Genomic DNA, 25,703 nt, shown 5'->3' with positions numbered 1-25,703 from the left:
ACAATTTTTTTACTAATTTCTACAATAAAATCCTTAAAAACAAAAAATTTCTAATACCAAAAAAAAAAATTCTGGTACAAAAAATTCTTAAAAATAGTGAATTTCTAGTAAAAAAAATTCTTTAAAAAAACAATAAAAAACTATCCCAATTGAAATTTTTGGCTTCATTTGGTTTACTTTCGTGCTACTTAAAATAGCAATAAAAAAATCATCCCAAACAAAATTTTAGACTTTGTTTTCGACAATTTTTTATTATTTTTTAAAGCAACTTTCTAATACAAAATTTTTCAAAATAAAAATTATTATATTAGAAAATCACTTTAAAAAACATTAAGAAAATTGCCTCAAACGAAGCCTTAGCATTCAAACAAAAGCACTTCATATACCCTTTAATTTTCTTTCGCCACTTGATCGACAACAAGCATTTTTATAGTCCTCTAAGCATCCATTCACGACATCTCCGATTTTTATAAAAGTAATTATAAAATTGCTATGAAGAAAGCAACAATTGTATAAAACAATTTCCTAGCTAAAAAAAATATTAAAAGCAATGAAAAACTAATGATCAAATAAAAACTGTATTTACAATCTAAAAAACAAAGCGGTAAAAAAATATCCCCCATAAAACCTAATACTCTTACTTCACATTTACTTAAAACTTTATATTTACATTATAATCAAAGGGCTTTATAAACAAATAATATGCCAATTTTTTCCCCAACAATTAATTAAAAAAAATAAAATATAGATAAAAAAAGATTCCCACCATCCCTTTCTTTCACAACTCAAAGCCTTCGCTTTTCACACTAACTCTTTACATGCTTTTGGACTTCGCTGCATTAACCGAATACAGTCAATTCTGAGGCGCAGCACTTGTAATAATGAACATTATTTAGGCAGAGTTTCAACGGCTCAAATCATTTTTCTTTGCCCATCCAATATATTCACAAGAGATTGAAAGATTTGAATACAGAGCCTTAACAACGAGAAATTATTACGTCCGGTCGATCGAACGCGTTCATAGACCAATAACCATGCGCCACGTCACCTGAAACTCGGTATTGCTCGGTATACATTCAGATACGTTCGGATTTGACCGGACGTAATAATTGCTCCTTAACAACACTAAGAACAGTTTACACACATTATTTACATCAAACCTCAAAGACTACTAACGAGGTGCAATAGTTATAAACAAAACCAATCAAATCAGCTCGCTTGCCCAAAATTATAAAAGCCTTCAGCCAAGTTTTTCGATCTTTTTGTCCTCAACTGCAATCAGGAATTGTAGAAGGAATAAATAACCATCACAGTGTAATCCTCCAGAAAACAGAACACAACCGATGACTTATTTTGGGTAATAGCCTCCCTCAGTCCTCCAATGCAAGCCCGCTTTTCATAAATGGAGAAACAGAAGCAGAAACAGAAGATCGAATAAATAACGGATAAATTACTTTACTGGTAAAATTCATGAATGTGTTCTTCCCCAAAGTGAAAAAGATGCAAATTATGTGATATCAAATGGTACAATTCAAGAGTTATTACTAAATAAAAAGCATTGATCAAGTGAAACTATATAGAAAATAAGAAGTGTATCTTCAAACAGAAGCAAAGAAGTAATGCAGTGCTTAAATTCCATGCATTCACCATTCAGAAAATAAATGGAATGAAGTCTTAACCTTAGACTGGTGAGGAAGGAGGTACAACGGAAATGGGAAAGCTTGTCTTCACAAGTTTTAGCAGTTCTGGGATAGTATCGAAAAGGAATTAGAGAACTAAAAATGGATGGCGACCAAAGGAATTCTCACCACATTCTACTAATAAAGTTAATTTTCAAATATGAAAGTTGATACATTATAAAAAAATTATCTTGATCGGGCACAAATCTTGAGGCAAACTTCAAGCTAGAAACTTCCGAAATTAAAATAGGGACCATCCAAACTCCAATTTCAGCAAACTTACAGTTGAACTGAACGTCTCGGAAATACGAACCCAACGACACCAAATTCGACTCAACCCGAGCCCAAATGGATCCAAATCAAGGACCCGAAGCGGCGTTGGATGGTTCAAACAACAATTTGGATTTCCAAACGGTTTCCAAATGTGACATGCTTATAGTCGAATCGAGCGGCTCGACGAGACGAATCCAATGAGCCTAAGATCACTGAATTTCGACATCATTAAGACCTTCAAATATCTAGCGAATTGTCCACGATCAAGGGATTCAACATCGGCCATCCATCCAAGCCACTCCCCATTTACCCTTGATCTTCCTCCTATTTACGGGTTATGACACTCTAGGAAATCTATAAATAGACCCCTCACTTCTCCTGAGAGGGGACCCCAAGTAAAAGAGCAAGAGAGAGATCGAAGATCGCTCTTGCCCCTTAGCTCCTCCTCGACCATTGCCTACAGTTCCGCCGGACCACCACCTGACGTCTGAAGTTCCGCCAAACCACCACCCGACGTTGGAGTTCTGCCGGACCACCACCCAACGTCAGAGTTCTGCCGGACCACCACCTAACGCAGGAGTTCTGCCGGACCACTGCATGACGCCAGACTTTTGTCAGGACCAACGCTTGATGCCGGACTTTCGTTAGGACCACCACCTGACGTCGGAGTTCTGCCGGATCACCGCCCGATGCAGGAGTTCTGCCGGATCACCGCCCGACGCAGTAGTTCTGCCATACCACACCACCTAACGCAGGAGTTAGCCAGACCACCGCCTGACGTCGGACTTCCGTTAGGACCACCGCCTGACGCCGAACTTCTGCTGGACCATCACCTAACGTCGGAGTTCTGTCGGACCACCACCTAACGCCAGAGTTCTATTGGACCACCACCTGACGCCGGAGTTCTTCCAAACCACCACCTGATGCAGAAGTTTTGCCGAACCGTCGCCTGACGCTAGACTTCAGTTAGGACCACCGCTTGACGCCGAACTTCCGCCGAACCACCGCCTGACGCCGGAGTGCTGCCGGATCACCGCCTGACGTCAGATTTCTACCAAAACACCGTCGAACCACAGACTGAGGCCTGAACTTTCGCCAAACCACCGATAGAAGTCGGAGTTCCGCCAGACCATCGAATAACGCCCAGACTTCCGCCGGACCACCGCCTTATGACTACGATCTTTCTGACCCCTGTCTCCTGCCGACTACAGTACTTCCAACATCCATCACCATATAATAGTCTTTCTGACCCCTATCTCCTGCCGACTACAGTCCTTTCGACCTCCATCTCCAGATAACGGTCTTTTTGACCCTTATCTCCTGCCGACTATAGTTCTTTCAACCTCCGTAGCCTACTACAGTCCTTCCAACCTCTAGCACAAGATAACGGTCTTTTTGACCCCTATCTCCTGCCAACTATGGTCCTTCCAACCTCCGTTGCCTACTACGGTCCTTCAGACCTCCATCGCCGGACAACGGTCTTTCTGACCACTGTCTCCTGCCGACTACGGTCCTTCCGACCTCCCTTGCCTCTAATAGAAACATTTCAACATCATTTTTTAACCATTAAATTTATGACTAAACAAACAATCTTCCCTCATATGAAAGTTCCCCACATTGACCATCACTCTCCTCAAATAGAAACATTTCAACATCATTGAGAATCATGCAACAAGAACTCAGCCATATGGGGGCATCATGGTACTCACCAAACCTTGAATCTTGCTCAATCATCATAGAAGTCGAGAAAGAGCCAAGGGAGCTGCAAATTGAATGAAGCATTTGATCCCCACCAAACCATCAGTTATGATACCACTTGCAAGGGAGTGCATCAAAAAAGGATCACTATAAGGTCGGTTATATAAGTGGCTACCCCACTTTCAACAACAAACTTAGACTTATAGGTGAGGCCAACCATTTAGTATTTCTAAATCCATATATTTTTCAACTACATGATGCGGTACAAAACTCACCCTCATATGCTAATACTAAAGGCTTCGACAGATCTTCCATCGTCATGCCACTACATCAAAATTTCATAAAATAGGTAGAAATAATACTAATGGCATTTGTTGATTTGCAATTCAATTTAACTATTCTAATAACTAATATCCATCCATTTATCCACCAAAATTATCATGAAATGAAAATGAAAGATGGCTACCACACAATTCTAGATTTTGTGAACTAGCAAAAGATAATCTGGCACATCATTCAATCCATCAATAGAACCCCGTATTCAATAATAAAACACAAACCATGTCACATCTAGATCTAAGTCCATAATTAAAATAACCAAAAAGACATTTATTGCACCTTTGTAAAAAAATGGAAAGTTGCTAGAGCTTTGAACACAAAAATCAGCTCTGAGCACATTCGAAAGGACGTAAAGTTCCTTCAGCAAACTCGTGCATCCTAAATCTCTCCAGGAACTCGAAAGGCCTGCAAGAAAAAATATATTAAAGAAAAAAATTGTTAAATGATACCATAACTGGCATCCCTGTCAAAATCAGATACGGGTACATTTAACATTTTTTTGTAAATCAGAGTAAGAATAAAGAGAATGGTGAATGCTTGCTGAAAGAAAATTGATATTTTTAGGTAAAATCAACTAATAAAAGTAAAGAACTAGCTTCCACCAATCTAAGCAAAGTTCACACATGCTATATGGTAAACATAAAAGAAGGTACCAATTTATCAAATAGAACGGGTTGGAAATGTCCATAGAGTGAAAAAGTTTACACCAGGTACCATTTAAAACTAGAGAATTACCAAAGCCCGGTAATGATCCCTTCATTACTAGATATGAAAACAATGGTGTGAAACAATTCAAGAGATATAAGCAGAATTTTACAATAAATGAAACAACACGTAAAACATTGTACACAAACAACCTCAGCATATTCGAATACAGATATTACAGAAAAATGTTTTCCTGCAGAATGGAAGATGTAACTTTGCAATTCATATATTTAACATAATAAAAATATCATCATGCCATACTGAATAGTGGAAATTATGTCTTACGCATCAATAAAAAATCTAGTAAGCTCAAAATTGGTTATCTTACAAAGAAGCCTCACGATTATTCAACAACTTGTGCTGATTACTTTCCATGATACTAAGAACATCAGCTGAATCAGGTCCTGCTACACCTCCTGCAACTATCGACGGAACTTGAGCATGTGGGCTCCACATCTGTATAATGTCCAACAAACACTAGCTTTTATAGTAGATGATTGAACAAAAGAGGTGAGTCCTGTAGCAATATTTACCTTGATTGTATTATCAATTCCACTAGTTGCAATGGTGCAATGAAATGGATGGCACTGGACACAATTGACAACTAGAGAAAAAGGGCATTTTAATACATAAAGGGATTAAAAAAAATGTGCATTAACGTGTTATTCTGTACCAGCGTCATCTCCAAGAAGCACTTTAACCAGTCTTCCTGTTCTCTTTTCCCAAATAAACAATCTCCCATCATCACTGCCACTTGCCACAAACTCACCTAATAATAGTATAATAAGGCAGAAATACGAGTTAAGAGAATGAAGCGTCATATATACCTATATAGCTATAACAAAATGAGATTATCGTTGTTCACCAGTTCTATATAAGTTTCCAAAAATAAAAATCAATATAATTGATCTGTATATACAATCCTAGACCTACTAGGGACAAAAAAATTCTCAAACTTAACAGAGTTCAAAAAGCAGCAGTCATGGGGAAAATATTGAGCAAGGTCAATGATACCAAAAGCTCTTACTGACAAAGGATTTTTTTAAATAAAATTCATTGGTCTTATAACTATAAAACATGAGGACATAAAAAACAATCATTTAACTTGAATAAGCTATGGTATTTAAAATAAAGAATGCTTAACTCTCTGTGTAGGTCTACATACACAAATAAACAAAATGAAATCATGTACAAGGAAATTAAAAAAAAATCGCTGGCATATTTCACATTATTTTATATAGATCATTGACCTTTGCATAAATAAATCAAAGTCAAATGTAATAAGTATGCATATAATCTTGCATTTTTTGTTAGAAATACTTTAGTAAAAATATAGAGACCTAACTTTATATATAAGGTGTCTTAGGGTTGTTGTATTAGAAACAATGAATGAAAATGAAATATTAAGATTTCCCCTACTATCACTCCACTTATGTCTTCTTCTATCTCTCACCCATTCTTTTATTCCCTAACTATCAATATAAAACAACTATCAATTGGTATTAGAGCAAATCACTTCTTCAGCTCGTCCATTTTACCTCTCACTATAGTTATTACACGCAAACCCCTCAATCATTAGTGCATCTGTTTGTGCCCGCATCAAATACTGCAAGCTTCTTAATCCCAGTGCATCCACATTTGTCATTCCACATGTACTCGTGTAACCTGCACAACATTGCACTTCCTAAATGTAGCTCACTCTATGACCCTCTTTACCCATCACCAAAGCCTAAATTGCGCAATTGGGTATTACGACATTTTTCGTCCGTGAGGCAAGACATAAGCCTCAAGATGTTTTGAGACATAAACCTCAAAATTCAAAAATTGCGTAAAATGAAATAAAGGTTAAAAGTAATTTTTTGTATAATAAGGAAATAATATATTAAAGGATAATATATTAACTTTATATGGAACTATGAAGTAACAAATTGACATATATATGAAATAAAAATTCACAAGACGTAAAGTGGCAACTTATAAATTGCGTGAAATAGAATTGAAATCCAAACATCACAGGAGCAAAACAACATACAATATAGGAATTGCATAAAAAGATTACATATCATCAAGTTCAACTCTAAATTCCTTCTTTCTCAGTTCCAATCCGCATTTAATTTATAAAGAAAGATAAAATAATATGAAAATAACTTAAAAGTTATCTGCATTGTCATCACTGAGGGGATCTTCATTTGAGTCATCATCATAACAAATTGCTCTCCCCTACCTCATCACTCATGAAGTCCAATTCCTCCCAAGATGCAATAGTATGGCTACGACAGCAAAGACAATGGGCTGAAGATTGAGACAGTAGAGAGGAAGTTGTTGTGGCTTAGCATTGCAAGGTGTGCTTTCTTCCAGACTTTAGTTTAGGATTTACGTAAGTTTTAATTAAAATATATATAAATAGGGTGATGCGTACATATCATGCCAATGATGTGAGGCACGCCTCCCAAAAAAAGCTCAAGGCATATCTCGAGACATTTTTTATTGAAATTGTATTAGGGCAAGCCTCAAGCCGCACCTTATATTGCGCAAATTTAAACAATGCCCATCACAGTACGACATCCACTCATAGCCCACACCAAACCTTGACACGGCTAACCCTGCCACCGAGCATCACCCTCCATGTCAGTCATGAGTGTCCCGCATACCCACACTCATTGACATGCTCATACAGTCTCATGCTCACCACCCAAGCTAGCAAACATGCTCCTTGCTAATGCCTTTTATACATGTATCATATGCTTTGTATCAAGAACTTTTTGATAACATTATCATGACATGAGATATCATAAATCTTGCTCTTCTTATCAATATATTTATGATTCCCACTCTTTAAAATATCAAGAGATAAATTATATGGTTTGAATCATGATCATTATTAATCATATCATGCATATTCTCATTCTAGATATAATCATGCTAAATCATATCATTATAATCTTAAATAATATCATTATCTTGATTGATCATATCAAGGCCATGCTCACCCTCATCTCCATTATGATGCTCATAAAAAGCCAAAGCACTTTGATTAGTCATCTACTAAATCGTATCAAGTTTCCACTCAACCTAAGACTTATAATAAATATTTAATGCTAAAATGGATGAGTTCCTCAAAGAAATAAAAAAATCTAGAGTTGCTTCTATAGCCAGTACTCCAATATCAACTCCACCAAACTCATTGTCCCAAACCCTCTTGAGCGTGTAAGCTTTAGTGTGATAATACATTAATGTTGAGCTTGACTCTGTACCAAATGATGGGGTTTGAACTAGAGTTTGCATAGTTGATCTTATACTTAAGACCGACAGCGCACTTCAATCATGCGATCCTTCAACCACTATTAGTGCCTCACACACTCCACAAATGGAGATACAAGTTATTTCCTAATTAGTGTTGCTCGATGCATCATCAGTTGACTTTGTCATTTCACAAATATCACCATTAGATTATCCTATTGGTGCTTATGCAATATATGGCATAACGTATAGAAACGTCCAAACTACCCATTAGATACCACGAAGGTTACATATGAAGCTCATCAATTCCCTATGTTACTGCCTACTTCTTCATAATAAACTTTTTGTCTAGTTCTATTATCATGGTATTCTACCTTAGGCCATTGATTTGACTCAGGATGTAGATTAATGTCCTTAGCCAAAACACCTCGTTCCTTTCATAGGTGATCAGGTTCATATTGTTGTTATTATTAACAACACCCATGCCACTATTTTGCCTCCACCACCACAATAACCACTACCTACCAACTCTTCAGAGAAGAGTTTCTTTTAACCCATGTGAAATGATATTGGGTCATCATGATCTAATAAAATTCGGTTATCATATTCGTTTACAAATTGAGCTTTGTCACATGTTATATTAGCATTTGTAAATGTTTTAATTATGTGATAAATAAATTATTTTTATTATTGCTGATTTGACGTACTTTAACTGTTAAGAACCCTACTTGATATAAAAGGTGCCTCAGGGTTTTATAAAGCACATTGAATGAATAATGAAATATAAAGATTCTAACTAGTATCTTTTCTCGCTTGTTATTCCTCTCACTCCCTCTTTGAGCCCCTCCTATCAACACATTCATTCATCTATTCTCTATCGTTTTGCAACAATGTATCCCAATTCCATAAGATATGAAATATCACATCTATAAGAGAAAGATAAGCCTCCATGATGCAAGAAAAAATTAGGAAAAAAACTCCTAATTTTTGCAAGCAAAAAGAAAAACTTCCTAGAATATTCAAAAGACTCCTATTTAAACAAAATACAAGACCACTTTTAAAGACTCCACTTTAAACAAAAATGACACTTACAAACTTATAAAATAAAAGACTCCTAAAATTGCTTTTCAACCGTTGAGAAGAAAGATACAATTGACATCGAACTTGCGGAGAAAAGAAAGAGGTAAGAAGCCCAAGACGAAGAGAGGACAAGCTCGCAAACTTTCCTAGAAGAAGAGGAGAAGAGGTGGAACAAGCTCGCAAGCCTTTCCAAGAAAGAAGAAAAACCCTCAGGTTTATGGATCCAAAAATTGCATCATAACAACCCATTTTTATTCACAAGACACCATATATTTATAGGAGAAAAGGGGCATCCAAACAACCCATAAGATCATTAATTAAACCCATTAAATCATGGGAAATAGAAGGACAAAAGTTCAGTCCAAAACAACACCCAAACAAACCTGCATTTATTCCAAAACAGCTCCCAAACAGCCACACAAAAACCAGGGAAAACAGCCACGGGACAAGCAACCAAGGGAGGAACCGAAGGGGCAGTTGAGCGGATCGGAACTAGCAGCCAGGGAATCGGAACCAGCAGCCAAAGGGAACCAGAACAGCAGCTAGGGGATCGGAACAAGCAATAAAAGGGGGAGGAATAAACCATGGGAAGGAGAGCTAGGTGGGGGAACCAAAGGGGCAGCAAATGGTGGGAATGAACCTCAATTTATGAGCTGAAAAGGTTCTCTACTAGACATTAATAAGCTGATTCTAGTAAAGGAACTAGAGCTCTCCAAAATTATAATACAAAATGTTTTGACTCCCCTTTGCCTACATCACTCCATCACCCAAGTCCGTTGCCTTAAAAATGCCATAAATATAAGCGGGCTCATTTTTTTATTTAAATTTATATTCTGTAAAACAAAATACATAAAGGAAAATAGAACAATGGCAATTTTCAAACTCACGAGTGCAGATGATTTACACTCTTTATGGAATAAAAAAAAGATGAATATCAATCCCTACAAGCCCTGAAAATACCCATCAAATTGTATTCATACTCAAGTAATCTAAATTCAACTTTTCAAAAGGAGTGAATTTTTAGACAAAGCATTGCCCAGAGATATTAGCCTCATTGACAATTTTATATTATGGTTTGAGTTTTCTCACAGGCACAAGCTACTATAGTTATACACTCTCTAGATCGAGAGAGAGAACTTCTGATTCAAAATTAGTATATCAGTTTTATAATATTCTTCTTTTAGTAACAATAATTTGATTTGAAGAAGAGAAAATATTAATATTGGCTAAAAGCAAATATTTAAGAAATAATTAGAAACCCAATCAAGATTGTAATCTTCCTATCATTTAATTTGTCATGAATCCTAACCTCTTTAGTCAAAGGAGTTAATCAACCCATCTCTAAGGAAAAATTATTATCAATTTTAACATTGACCAGGATTCACAAATGGTTTTACGCCTGATCTAGTGTCATGTGGCTCACAACTCATAGTTATTACTCATTGGGAAACATCCAAGCTTGAGTCATAACTTGTAATCATAATAGAATAATGTCATCACATTTAGGCTAGCCACCTGATTAGAGGCGTGTCTTATACTTACTATGTGAGATTTTTAGTGTGATTACACTTGGTATGATATTTATTCTTTGTGAGATTTTGGCAAACTTAGATTTATCAAATTTAGCTACCAAAATTTGAATGGAGTTCCCTATAATTATAATTTTATTTTGATTATGCCCATCATTGGCAAAATAACTCGAAATATATTTTACTTGGAATTTAAGATTGGCTTTTTATGATGAGGATACTCTTCAACTATAAAATTCGAATAATTAAACTTTCATTCGAGCAAATTGCTCGAAATGTATTTCTTTATGGACAAGAGTATGATGTCCAATAAAAATCCGTCCTATCATGATATCTAATAAATGATTCCATAATTGATGTTAATGCCCCGAAAGTATACATGAAATCCTTAGGCTTTAGGGCTTTTTAACTTTCAAAGAAAAAAGTATGCTTTTGCTTGTATTTTGAAATAGATTATATGTAGATGAAGTCTTTTTAAAAAGTTATACGTTAATAATGAAAAAAAAAACATCAAAAAAATTTTATACATATATTATTATATAGTATATTATATATATATATCATTGTGACCAAATATAAATTTTATAAAAACATTTCTAATTAAATTTAGCATTATTGTTCAAACATTTAATGTATCATTCATCAAGTTATTATATTATGGCAAATTTTCTTCATTCAACTTAAACCAACTTGCATCCGCTTATTGTGTATCTAATGGTTGTGTTGGTTTGCTTTAATGGATATAAAGTTATATGCAAGTATACTCTGCCATATTATCACATGTAAAGCACAAACTCTACGTATTTCTACATTCATTCTTATCTTGTAACCATCAACAGAGCCAATTCAATAAAGAGCGGACATGAGGGATGGAGGAAGGCTAGAAAAGAAATGAGAGCTAGATTAGTGAAAAGAAATCTGATTTTTCAAATTTTCTTTAAGGAATTGCTTTTGGATCGAGATTGGTAAGCCTCAAGACTTCTCTTAGGAAAAATCTTTTCATGGTAAAATATCATTTTGAGATTATTTTGATTTATATTTGAGTTAAAACTATGGAATTTATAACTTGAAGAAATGAATATTTTCTTAGGTTGTGTGCAAAAGATAACGGTCTCTGACGGGTGATAGGAAATCCTTTATGAGGTTAATCTATTATTGGTAGTAAGAAAATCAATCTCTAATATAGGAAGCAAAGTACTCATGAGTTTATTGCTTGTAAATTCCATACAATGTTATTGAACACGTGTATGCATGCTAGTACAGTTTTTCATATTAATTATGTTAATAATATTGTTGACTCCATAATTTTTTTGAATTGGGCTTTGTCTCACAAAACGGTTTGCACCATCATGCTCAAATTGTCAAGATGATTTGATCAAGCCCGTCTGCCCTTGAATTGGACAATATTTGTTGTACATCAAGGAGAAAGAATTTGCATGGATATATAATCAAAATAGAAATCATATAAAATCAAAATAAAATTATTTAAAAAAAAAATAAATCAAAAAAATTAAAGAATTATTCTTACATTAAAAGGGAAAAAATAAAATATATACCATCAGAAAAATTAATTGATTAAAATTTTCTATTATAAAAATATCCTAAAAATATTTAAAATAAACCATTCGGATATATAAAAATAAAAATGAGTTGTTAAAAGTAAATTTCGAAGAGAATTTTCCATACAAATCTAAAGCTAAGGGTGCACTAATTCCTTTGCTTAGTTCCATCCATCCATCCATCAAAATTCTAAATCAAATAAAACACTTACCAAAAAAACATAATTTCGAATTACTATAGTACCCAAGCTACAATGCTGGCAATACCATACCTTAAGTCCCCTCATTTCGGACACAACTATCCCGCTCCCTTTGCATTCTTCAGCCACTATTAGCACGCACATACAGTCTCTCTCTCTCGCAACCACATCTTTCTCTCTTCTCTCATCTCTCCATGCAAGAATAGCCTAGGCTGAGCTCAGCTCACAAGCCTTTATGCTAGTTAGCTTTTAAACCTTCTTAGTTGTTAGATGTTTTCTTTTCCTTTTATTTTTTTATTTTGTTTTATATCCTTATTTTCTTTTTTTTCTTATTAAGGGTAAAGTACTAATTTGTTGCCCTCTTTTGTACCTCTTTCTCTCTTGAGAGAAAGGGCTTTGTTTAGTCATTTTTCAAGTTAGACCTGAGAGAGGAGAGGGAATTCCTTTTCCTTAGGATGGATTTCCCCTAAATCTTCAGAGGAGAGGAAGAAAAGGGAGTGTAGTGGAATCAGGGATTAAACCATCATCATACCCAAAAATGCTTCATTTTCTTTCAGCCAATTGTCTTGATGTACAAAACAAAACACCGCTGCTAGCCATTTCAATCCGGGCTACCAGCACTATCTAGAGCCTATATTCTGTGTTCTAGTTTAAAGGCCATCAGCAGGGCCAAAAGCTAGGGCGTGATCCTCTACATGCAGAATTACACAAAACGGTGTAGTCAATCTAGAAAAGAAAACTGTTTTATTTTTTGTCTAGCCTCCCCCAAAAGGAAAATTGTGTTCTACTTGTTGACAGATATATTCTTTATGCTTTACCACCATTTGGTATAATAGTGATAAGTGGTCCTGCTCCACTATACGCTGCTATACAACAACCTCTGCAATTCCTGCACTCCGGTCCAGTGGATATCTGTGCATATGATCTGCACCGTCCATTCTTAACCACTTGTTCCCTTTACATTTTTACTTATACCTTATGTGATGTATTAAACAGAGCAGGGAATAGTAAAAATATTTGCATCACTATTGCTTCTTCTTCTCTTAATATTTTTACATGTTTAAGGTTTCTTCATCGTATCAGAGCAATTCAGGTTCTGAATTTTTTTACCTTTTATCCTTCGTCTCTGTTCCCATGGAAAGCACAGAAGCATCATCTGAGGCTATCATTCAACTGTCCCTGCCCTCGACAGACATTTATATACCTTCACAACTCAAGTTTCTGATGTGCAATATCAAATATGTTCTCAATGTGCAGCTGACCACCACAAACTACCCAGTATGGCGATCACATGTCTACAAGCTACTTGGAGCAAATGGGTTTACCACATATCTTGATGGATCCATTCCCAAACCTCCCAAACAATTTCCTCTTCCTGATAACTCCATTGAGATCAATACAGCCTATCAAACCTAGTAGCTTATCGATCAAAATATTGCTGCAACTCTATTTTCCATTGTTCCTCGCTCTCTACTCCCATATGTCCTAAATCTGGAGTCGTGCACTGAAATTTGGCTCACCCTGAAACAATGTCTTCAAGCTACCAACAAGTCTCGTATTCTCCAGCTAAAGAAAGAATTACATCAGCTGAAGATGTGGAATTAAACAATGTTCCAATACCTCTTTGAAATCGAGCAATTGGTCGACATAATCAATGCTATTGGCTCTCACATAGATCCCGAAGACATCATCCTATATACGCTTAATGGGCTCCCCCTACCTACAACACCTTCAAAATTGCCATTCGAACCAAACTACATCCCACCATTTTAGACGATTTCTAGGCATTGCTATGTAGCGAGGAAGTTAACATTTCTAAAGAAACTTAGGTCAAATACATCACAGCTACTCCATCGGACTCTTCATATGCTCTTGTGGCTTTTCATGGTCGCTTCCGAGGTTCCACTCGAGGTCGATCTTCAAGCGGTGGATTTTCCTTTCCTATTACATCTTGTGGAAGCAAACACCAGTTCAGTTTAGTAGTCTTTCAAATTTGTGGCAAAACGGCCTCGTCCTGCCACAGGTTCAATCTCTCATACTAACCTGCTCCTCAAGCGTTTGTGGCACGAGAAGTACCCACGGTTGACATGTTCTTGTACTTGGGAGCCACCACTCATCTCACATCTTATGCTTACCAACTTCAATCTCTCAAGCATTACTCCGACAACTCACAAGTGCATGTTGGCAATGGCAATCAGCTTCCCACCGCTCACTCGGGTTAAGCTGATTGCCATTGCCAACATGCACTTGTGAGTTGTCGTCTTACAAGTGCATTCTACCCACATCATCTCGTAAGCTTCGCTTACCTCAAATTATTCATGTTCCTCATCTTACTCATAAACTTCTTTCAATTCATCGTCTTCTTCGTGACAATGCTTGTTACATTGTGTTTGACAAAAAATGGTTTCATTATCAAGGACTCCAAGACGCATAAGATCCTACTATGAGGGCCCAACCTATATGGGCTCTATCCCGTTAAACTCCCTGCAATTCCCAAATTCCAGCAAACTCCCCCTTCACCTGCTACATTCTTCAGCTCATATGTCAGCTTCTCAAGTTGGCACAATAGACTTGGTCATCCGTCAACTGTCGTTCTGAAGTTGTTATCCAACACACTTCAATTCAACCAACAACAATCCAATCCAACCCACTGTGATTCTTGCTCTAGAGCCAAAAGTGATGCGGACATCGGTACGAAGATTTGACACATCTATCACAGGAGGCGTCGTAAATCGACGGCTATTATTTAAATCTTCTTTTATGAGTTATTTTTGAATTTTAGTTCTTATTTGATGTATTTCATGTTTTACCCCTAGGTTGGTTTATGTGAGTGTTGTGGCCCAATGGGCAATTTTGTATTTTGAGTTTTCTTATGTTGTGGCCTATACCCGTTCTACATCAGTTTGGTACAAAATATGGATTCGGATCAACTTGGAAGGACTTTAGACTGGTTGGTAGGTCAACTGGGCGCCATTAGTCAACATCTCAAGGAGAATCAAGCGGACTTAGCCGACCTCCACCGTCAAACAATCGAACGATTCGATGACCTAGAGCGAGGTAGGACTGACCTACCGCTTTACACACCTTCAAGATCCCCTTCATCAAAGGATAGAAAAAAGGCACTAAGAGACAGAGAGATAGTGGATAGAGTGGACAAATGGATGGAGGCCAATGAAGCTTTCAATTTCCCACTCACTGTGCAAAACAAAGAGAAATATAAGGTGATCAAGGAAGAACATAAAGAAGATGATGAATTGGTTGACAAGGAGAACTGCGTGACTGCCAATAATGCAGAGAGAGATTTGGTTGATTCAATTACAACTTCTACAGAAGTAAAGGCTTCTTCTGACCCAGTTAAAACTCCTATAACGTAGAATGTTGATGAAGCTCTGGAAGTGACATTCATAGAACTCACTATTGCTCCTATTGCTAGTGAATCCATCTATGAGAGTGAACAAGTTCTTGCAGGCGAAAAGAAGTGCAACAGTTTGGAAGGTGATCCCTTGACTATGATTAAGGAAATTGGCGAGCTAAAGTACAACAAGCAAGTGGACCTTGTGGGCAACCGAGGTTGTTTGAAAATCTTTGCAAAAAGGCCATTGGGTTTATTGTCCATTTTGGATGAAGAAACTATGTTTCCAAATAACAATCCAGAGTTGTACATGAGCAGTTGTGATGCTAACTCGACGGAGTAGAATATTCTCCCACCTGAGGAGAATGATGCGGACATCGGTACGAAGATTTGGCGCATCTATCACAGGAGGCGTCGTAAATCGACGGCTATAATTTAAATCTTCAATTATGAGTTATTTTTCTGAATTTTAGTTCTTATTTGATGTATTTCCTGTTTTACCCCTAGGTTAGTTTATGTGAGTGTTGTGGCCCAAGGGACAATTTTTTATTTTAAGTTTTCTTATGTTGTGGCCTATATATATGGCCTTAAGCTATTGTAATGGAGGATGGATTATTGATATTAAAATTTGTGTTCAACACTTGTGTTCTTTTGAGAGGACGATAGTGAGATTTCGATGGGAGGAATCAGAGTTTTTACCCGCTGCAGGATGGGTTCGGGCTCGTGAATTGAAGTCTCTTGGAGAAGGGCAAAGCATCACCCGTCTGTCTTCGGAAGAGTCCAAGGCTCGCGGTTCTTACCTTTGATCTTTTGTTTGTGTTTTGTTCTTTCTTATTTCCTAGACGTCGTCGTCATCCTCTACCTACGTCCACCATCGTCGTCTCCATTTCCACCATAAGCCGCCGGCCACCTCACCAGAAAATCCTCCAAACCGCCGGCCATGGCTCCTTAGCCGCCGGCCTCATCCCCACTTCTCCGTCACCTTGAAATTCCTAATTGGGTTGATGATTTAATTGGGATGACACCTCCTCATCCCATTGAAATCCTTGCCTAATTTGGGTGGACATATTTTGGGCTGATTTCAAATTCAAAATCATGCATTTTGAAATTCAAAATCTTTCCTAATTTATGAAAGCTATTTTTGGAAAGTTTCCTTATTAAAACTTCTTTGAATTTGACATATTTTGGGCTGATTTCAAATTCAAAATCATGTATTTTGAAATTCGAAATCTTAATTATTTCTTTCCTAAATTCTAAACCCAAATCAAGCAACCCCAAATTGAATGCATTAAATCCCAATCCCCCATGAAACTGCCCCCGGCCCCCTCTTCAATAGCCCAGCAATTTCCTTTAAATTGTTTCTTAATTCTAAATCCTTCCTTTGGAAATAATTACAATTTCTGTAACCCTTACCTGGCTGGAATTTTCATTCATATCTTGGCTTTAAAGTATTTCCTAATACTAAAGGTTGGATTTAGGAAATAAGAACTCACTCCTTCTCATTCCCGCCAGCCCCCCTCTCTCTCCCACCCGTCTCCCTTCCTCTGTTTATTACCTGCTGGAATATCTCTCAGGTTTTGAATAAGAAAACCTGAAGAAAATCCTTGCTTGGAAACAAATCAGAACCTTATTATCCCTCTCCAAAACCGCAGCCACCTCCCTTGCTTCCAACGCCTCCCTTTCAGTCGTTCTCCACCACAACGTGAAACCATCTGTTACCCCTCCAAACCTTGCTCTCCCAAGCACTGAATAAAAATCTGAAGTCATATTTCAGATTTTTGAAAGGGTTTTGGAACTTCTTCCCCATCCCCTTCCCAGAATCTGAATTCTCTCAGGTTTTGGGAAACAAAAAAAAAACTGAATTGGTTCTCAAAATTCGGAGGGGAGATTTGTCCCTAGCAAAGCTTTCTCCCGTTCTACATCAAAAAGTCATCGCCTTCCCTTTACCTTAGCTTCTCCTAAAACTATTAAATGTATAGAACTTTTACACACCGATGTTTATGGGGATCTTCCCCATCTATTTCCAATCAAAATTATAAATATTATCTTCTTTTCGTTGATGATTTCACTAGGTTTTGTTAGATATTTTTCTTAAAGCTTAAATCAGATGTGTTGTCTACTTTCTTACAATTTAAAAAGTTGGTGGAAAATCAGTTTCACACATCAAATAAGATGCTTCAATTTGATAGAGGTGGTGAGTTTGTCAGCCATAATTTCCAACAATGTTTGAATGCATCCGGAATTTTGCACTTCCTTACTTGTCCATATACACCTCAACAAAATGGTATAGCTGAAAGAGTGCACCGTCACTTGAAACAATGCGCTCACTTTTATTTAAGGCAAATAGCCCTCAACACTTCTAAGTTGACACACTTCAAGCAACGGCATATCTCATCAACCATCTCCCTTCCAAAACCACATCTAATGTATCCACATATCAACGATTATATCACCAACAACCTTCTTATGAGCACATGCGTGTGTTTGGTTGCTTATGCTATCCGTGGATTCCCCCAATACATCGCCACAAATTTGAGCCATGCTCTCTCCCTTGTGCTTTCTTGGGATAGACAACTGAATCAAAAGGCTTTAAATGCCTTGATCCTACCTCTCGTCGAATATATGCCTCAAGGCATGTCAAATTTTTTGAATCAATATTTCCTTTCAAACAATACACTTTACCTTCTACCCCATCAAATTCATCTCAATCCCTCCACTCACACTAGTGCTAGCTTCTGCTCTTTCTCCTAACCCAACAACTTCTCCCTCTACTACAATGCTTTCTCCGTGTCTCATTCCACCTAAACAATCTATAAAGATTCACACCACTTCCACAACTCCACCTACCCCAGACATTACCATTCATTCCACTCTTGTTGTTTCATCAATCAAACCCATTCACCATCCTATGCTCACTCGGTTACAAAGTGGGCATCTTAAACCAAAGCAAATTCTTGACTTACATCATAAAGTATTTCACTTTCGCCAACAGCGTTTTCTGAAGCTAATCAGCACACTACGATGTCAAATGCCATATCTGCAGAATTTTAGGCCTTACAGCAACAAGACACCTGGTCTTTAATTCCAAGTAGCACTGACCAAAACTTCCTTTGGTCGCAAATGGTTATACAAAACTAAGTTTAATTCAGATGGGTCAATTTCTCGTCACAAAGATCGACTTGTGGCACAAGGCTTTAAATAGGAATTTGGCATGGACTATAATGACACTTTCAATTCGGTTGCCAAATTTCCTACCATTCGACTCTTGTTAATTGTTGCAACTAATTTTTTATGGCCAATTTAGCATTTGGATGTCTCCAATGCCTTCTTGCATGGTACACTTGATGAAGGGGTATACATGAAACAACCTCCAGGTTTTCAAGACTCTCCGCATCCAACTCATGTGTGTCAACTGCATAAATCCATCTACGGCCTCAAACAGTCACCTTGGTCCTCAGCAATGGTTCACCGCATTCTCCACTCAATTGCTACAATACAACTTTATTGCAAGCAAGGCCAACCCTTAATCACTCATCTTCCAACAAGGACTTATCTCCTTATATTTACTAGTGTATGTTGATGATGTTCTTCTTACGGGAAACAACCAAACTCATATAGATAAGCTTCTCCAGCATTTGTGATCTAAATTCCATATGTGTAATCTGGGTCTTGTGCCACTCTTCCCTAGCATTCAGATTACACACCAACCCTCAAGTCTGTTTTTTTGCCAATCTCAATATATCTTTGATGTGCTTAACAAATCTGGAATGCAGTCGTGTAAACCAATCCAAAGCCCTATTCTGTCCAAATTGCCAGCTCCTGCCGACAGCACTAAACCATTCCAGCAACTTGAATTTAATAGATAATTTATTGGCTCACTTCAATATGTTACAATTACAAGACCAGATATTGCTTTTGCAGTATATTTCTAGTGACAACACATGCACAAACCGCAACAAAGACATTTCCAACATCTGAAAAGAGTGCTAAGATATTTGAATGGCACCATCAATTATGCTCTACCCATTACAAAATTAGCACTTGAACTTCATGCTTATGTTGATTTTGATTGTGCTGCTAATCTAGTAGATCGCAGATCAATCACTAGTTTATGTGCACTCCTTGGCAACAACTTATTATCCTGGTTCGTTAAGAAACAACCCACAGTCGCCCGATCATCTATAGAGGCGGAATATCGTGCTTTAGATGCCGTTGCAAGTGGACATTATGTGGTTACGTCAATTACTCAATGAATTTCAACTCTCCATCACCACCCCTACTCAAGTATACTGCGACAACACCTCTGATAGTGTATTAGCCAATAATCCCATTTTTCATGCCCGTACCAAATATATAAAGGTCGACTATCACTTCATACGGGATTGTATTAAAGATCACCAAATTTCAGTTCACCATATCTTATCTCAGCACCTACTAGTCGTTATCTTCACTAAAACACTTCCAATCACTCGTTTTCCACAACTCAGGAACAAATTAACAATTCAAGATGCACTGCCAACTTGAGGGGAGGTGTTAACAGATATATGCTATACCACCATTTGGCATAATAGTGATAAGTGGTCCTGCTCTACTATACCCTGCTATACAACAACCTCTGCAATTCCAGCCCTCCGGTCCAGTGGATATCTGCAGATATCTGCATATATGATCTGCCCGTCCATTCTTAACCATTTTTTCCCTTTACATTTCTACTTATACCTTATGTGATGTATTAAACAGAGCAGGGAATAGTAAAAATATGTGCGTCACTATTGCTTCTTCTTCTCTGAATATTTTTACAGTTTTAAGGCTTCTTCACTACTACCAGACATCCAAACCATACTCAAGAAAGGCCAAACTGAATTTCAAGAGGCCCCTATCAAGTTCTGTTTTGCCATTGTTTTCAATTGCTGCTTATTTCCCTTATTGTAAAAAGACGTATATTGAATTTTCTTGCTGTTTTCCGAAAGGCACCGAGTTCTTGGAATCACAAACTCAATCTTGGATCCTCTCATGCCCTGTCTAGGCATTGGAAAGCTTCGTTTGAGTAAATCTTAAAACTATGAAGCTTAATTTTAGTAGTAATAGATATAGCAATGGGATTGTGCCATTGAGTGATCAATTTACTAAAAAGAGCACACATTTTAAATATCTCGGGTCTATTGTCCAAAGCAATTGAAATAGATTGGGATATTATTAGTATAATTCAAATTGAATGATTGAAATGGAGGAATGCATCAGGCCTATTGTGTGATAGAGAACTACCCCTAAAACTTAGGGAAAACTTTATAGGATGATGATTTGCAAAGATGAGGATGCTTAGGTGGATGAGTGGCTTTACACTTAGAGACAGTATTCAAAACGAGTATTTACGTGAAAAGGTTGGAGTAGCTCCAGTGGCTCGGATGGTTTGGGACATAAAAAACGTCAACCTTTCAATGACCCTGTTAGAAGAGTAGATCTGTAGATGTATTATATCCGGCCTATGTTAAGAAAGATGAAAGAAAATCTAAAAATACTTGGTCATAAAGTATTAAAAAAGACCTTTTTTTATTAGATTGAAATGAGAATTTGACTCTTAATAGGACACAACGAAGAGAAATTATTTATATAACTAATCCCACGGAGTGAGAGGGATAAAAGATTATTGTTGTTATTGTTGTTAACTAGCAAGTCTAATTACATGCATGGTTCCTTGCTATTAGAAATATTGCCTAATAATTAACTTATTATCAATTTAAGAGTGTGATTTGGTTCGAATGATTTTTTTTCTAAGTTGATAAAATCCTAGATTGTATTTAATTGACAAATAATTTAATGAGGATCTAATAAAAAATATTTCCAGCTCTATTTTGTGCTAAATTTATTTTCTTGTGTCTAAATTCTTCCATGTAGAAATTTGAAACCAATACTTAATTCTACATTTTATATAGAATTATCATGTTGGTTTCATTGCATACATCAACCTTGATTGCTTTTGCATTCAAGTTAAGAGCTAACTATGAAAGATTGTCAAAACATGTGAAACAGATTAACATAGCGCATAAATGCAAAAATCAAGGTGACAACGATAAATCTAAAAATCTAGTAGATAAACATTCTTGCGTTATGAATAAGGTCAATCAAAATCTCTATCCAAATTCTTCAGATGAATTAACTGATGTAAAAACATGATAAGCACTAATCATATTTGTCTCTACATACCAAGGCCACAAAGCATACTCTTTTTAATGAGCCATAAATCCTACTTGCAGTTTTCAACAAGAATCTAGTGCATTTGTTAATATTAGTATTCGTCATCATTTTAATGATGCAACACTAATATTGAATCAACACCATCAAACCACTTGTGAAGTTTCTAAAGGTGAAGTTTATTTTTTATTTCTTTTTCATCAATGCTTCTAACAGGATATAGAAATGCTATAAATAATCAAACAAGATGGGGATATCTTCTCTATACAAGAGATTCCATGATTCTTCTAATGGAATGCATTATGGGTCCTTGTCATTCTGAAGGATTCCACCACAATAATTCTCTAGAAGAGAGTTATTCCCACCTTGAGGTGAATAACGTAGTGTCAATAACATGATATGACCAACAAGAGTAAACCCACACAATAAATGAGTAGATGCAAACCCAATCACATATTTTTAAGGCCCTTTATCAGTTATGACCGAATTTAGATTCTTTTTTTTTTTGTTTTAATGTCGAAAGGATTCGCTTCCTAGTTTTCTTGCCTTGAGGAATCCGTTGTCTTGAGAATTTGACATCAAAAGTTTGAGAATTCATATGGTATAAGGGTTTTTTTTTTTTTCCTATTTCCATATGATTTTCACTATTTTTTTGTGGACCCTGCAGCACAAACCCTCATACACAAGTACAAAACATAAGTACAGCTCATATCTTTTTAGTTAACAGATAATATTCTAAGACACGTTTGTTAAGTGAAAACAAAATAAAATAAAATAAAAGCTTGTACAAGGTGCACCTTGCTGTCCGAGAAAACTGGCTTGTTTTATGTCTGTACCAACGTTACAGTGGCCAACATATCTTTGTTTCATATCAATAGCAGCTTCAGGCTGCACATTTTAAAATAAGTATACCATGATAAATAGTAGTTGGAAAATAGGCTAATAATAATGAATTTGATAACAATGATATAATGAAAAATGGAAAACATTATAAAAGAAAAACAACAATAGAAATACAAAATACATATATACAGAAGCATGTTACACAAGAAGCCCTCTAGCCTGCATTCAAACCTGTAGCTATTAATCTCAGAGGCAACACTAAGATGTCACCAGATCAGATTTTCATATAATTTTATAGCAGAATATCAAATGAAGTTTTATATTAATTGGTAAAGAAAAATTTTAATATCAATATTTAAAAATAAAAGGAGATGTTCAAGATTTTGCTAACTATAGAGAAATCAAACTTGTAGGCCATACAATGAAAACTATGAGAGAGAGAGAGAGAGAGTAATAGAACATAAGCTTAAGAAATTGCATCCATTTTGGAAAACAAATTTGATTTCATGCCAAGTAGATCAACTATAAAGCAAATTTTGCATCAAAGCAATTAATGAAAAAATATACAAAGTATAGAAAAGATATTCAAATGATATTAAGCGATCTTGAGAACATAGAAGCTCAGGTACCACAAGAACAAATTTTGAGTGCATTAATGCAAAACCGTGTGTCAAATGTATTAAGTTATTGTATGACTGAGCACCGACTAACATTAGAAGTTGTAAAAACAGTTTTCAATTATAATGGGCTTTCATGAATTATCAACATGGAATCCATAACATTTTATATTAGTTATGGATATTCTTTAAAAGAATTCATATATATATATATATATATGATGCAGGACTACGAAAATGAGATGCTCTTTAACTCATATGGATTTGCACAATTTATGATTAGAATAATTCTAGAACAAAACTACTAGCGAATTCAAACAATGCGTCAAAACAATTAGTGGTTATCCGCTTAGGCTAAATCACATGGTGAGAGCTTTGAAAACTTCCAAAAGAAATAGAAAACAACACAGCGAATAGTAGTAGCTTTCAAATTAATCCCTAATCTAATAATGAGAGTTAGAGAACATAGAGGTGCACTCAAATCCTACGATTACTAAGCTTAAGCAAGAGCAATGCGGAGGAGTGCGTCGGGACTGCAATCAAATCAAGAGGAGTTAGACTAAAAGGGATAAGATGCAAGTCGGGAGAGAGACCTTTTGTCAAGGGGTAGTGGAGATCCTCCACTCGATGTCTTCGAAGTGTTTGTCGATAGCTTCCACCAAAGTATCTAGGATCCCCTTCAAGTAGTCTTCAACGGTGTGGTCAATCTTCGGATTCACGTCGAAGAAAGTTGATCGTAGGATGTTGGTGAAGCCGTCGTCGTCCCAAGTTATTCCATACTCAGTCTCCGGATCCGTCATTCATAGATGATTGAAGGTAGAATCTTCTTAGCAGTTGATGCTCCTCTCGATTGGTGGCCAAGAGAAAGAAGTTTCTCTTGCAAAGGGAGAGGAAACAAACTCCAAGTCTCTTTTCCAAAAATCTGAAAACAAGTTCAGGTTTTGCTCCAAAAATCTGAGAGAAATTCAGATTTTGGAATTGGAGTGGGGAATTGGAAAGAGAGAACTCAAGGCATCAAATCACTTGAAATAAAATAGAGGGAGAGAAATGATTGGAGAGAGAGGGAGGCGGTTTGGAAAGAGAGAGGGGGCCGGCGGTGCAAGGGGATGGGAGAGGGGATTTAGGAATTCCTAAGTTAACTACTTGAGTTTAGGAAATAAATTAGCAAATTGAGGCTTAGGAAAATTCGGCCAGCAAAGATCAAGGGAATTTGAATAGTTTCCTAGAGCAAAGTTGGAGGTTTAGGAAATAATTCCTAATCCAAGCAGGGGGGGGTATTAAGGAGAGGGGGAGCAATTAGTGGGAGGAATTGAGGGCTTCCTAATTGGGTTTAGTAAAGAGGGAAAGTTTAAATTAAACCCAATTCAAATAGGTTTAATTTAGGAACTTTCCTAAAATAGATTTGGTATTTTAGGAAAGATTTTAAATTGCAAATTGAACAAATTTGAATTCAGAAATCTGTCCCAAAATATCCAATCCCGATTAGGCAATGAAACTTAATGGGAAAGGGGGAGTGGGAGCTGGCGGCTAGATGGCTGGAGCCGGCGGTATGGGGACTCGGGTTGGGGGTTTTGGCCGTGGGGTTAGGAGGTAGGGGAAAGGGATTCAGGTGTGGTGGAATCCGGCGGCTAAGTGAGAGTGGAAAGGGGAAGGAAGAAACAAAAGGAAGAAAAGAAAACGAGAAAAATGAAAGAAACCACGAACCCAACTTATCTAGGTTGGTGGGTGTTGCACAAACCTCCCTCTCCTAATATATATAATAGAAAACACAATTCTAATCAGTGATATCCAACTTTAATATTTAATTTTTTTGTAGAAGATAAAACTTTAATACTTGATATATATTTTGGTATATATGTTTGGTATATATTTAATATCAACTAAATAAGCAAAAAAATAGTAAAACAATAGAGAAAATATTAAAAAAATAAAAAAAATAAGAATTAGTATGACAAAAATTGAGTACATGATATCCAACTTTTATGTATGTAATATGAACAATTATCAATCAAAATTATAATAAGATAAAGCAATGTGTGAAAGATTTAAGTATCATAGATCTATTATATAGAAGAATGCAGATATAGATGAATATATAACTTTAATAACAAAGGACGTGGGGTTAAAATAAAGAAGTATCTCAAGAGTTTTATGTGAAAAGAGTATATCAAGAAGACTTAGGTTAATTTTATAAATCCGCAATTAGGGTGGTAATATTACATAGATACAAATATCTAGTTCTAAATATTTCATATCGAAGAATAGCATAAATGAAAATATTAGGATGTATGTGTTGTAAAATTAGGAAGGGTAAATTAAGAAATGATTATATAAGAGGAACAGTTTGAGCAATATCTAATGAAATGAGATTGGTGTTTTGGACATGTGCAAAAAAGC

General features: G+C 36.3%; 1 protein-coding gene across 5 annotated transcripts in view; it reads right to left on the bottom strand.

The window, feature by feature from the left end:
- Positions 1-622: 622 nt before the first annotated feature.
- LOC110097078 (WD repeat protein iqw1) overlaps positions 623-25,703 on the bottom strand; it is an 82,227-nt gene continuing 57,146 nt past the window's right edge. For 2 of the 5 annotated variants that reach the window (XM_020823304.2, XM_020823308.2), the window contains 6 exons: positions 22,644-22,734; positions 5,368-5,463; positions 5,228-5,298; positions 5,036-5,150; positions 4,269-4,394; positions 623-1,392 (listed from right to left, as the gene is read on the bottom strand). In XM_020823304.2, the coding sequence (XP_020678963.1) occupies positions 1,349-1,392; positions 4,269-4,394; positions 5,036-5,150; positions 5,228-5,298; positions 5,368-5,463; positions 22,644-22,734 (543 nt within the window). In that variant the 3' untranslated portion in view covers positions 623-1,348. Of the gene's footprint in view, positions 1,393-4,268; positions 4,395-5,022; positions 5,151-5,227; positions 5,299-5,367; positions 5,464-22,643; positions 22,735-25,703 lie in introns of all 5 variants that reach the window. The other 3 variants (XM_020823305.2, XM_020823306.2, XM_020823307.2) reach the window with 3 other exon arrangements.

Source organism: Dendrobium catenatum, unplaced genomic scaffold, assembly GCF_001605985.2.
Source record: "Dendrobium catenatum unplaced genomic scaffold, ASM160598v2 fragScaff_scaffold_1347, whole genome shotgun sequence".
NCBI classification, from domain to species: domain Eukaryota; kingdom Viridiplantae; phylum Streptophyta; class Magnoliopsida; order Asparagales; family Orchidaceae; genus Dendrobium; species Dendrobium catenatum.
This window is presented reverse-complemented; position numbering and strand designations above follow the sequence as displayed.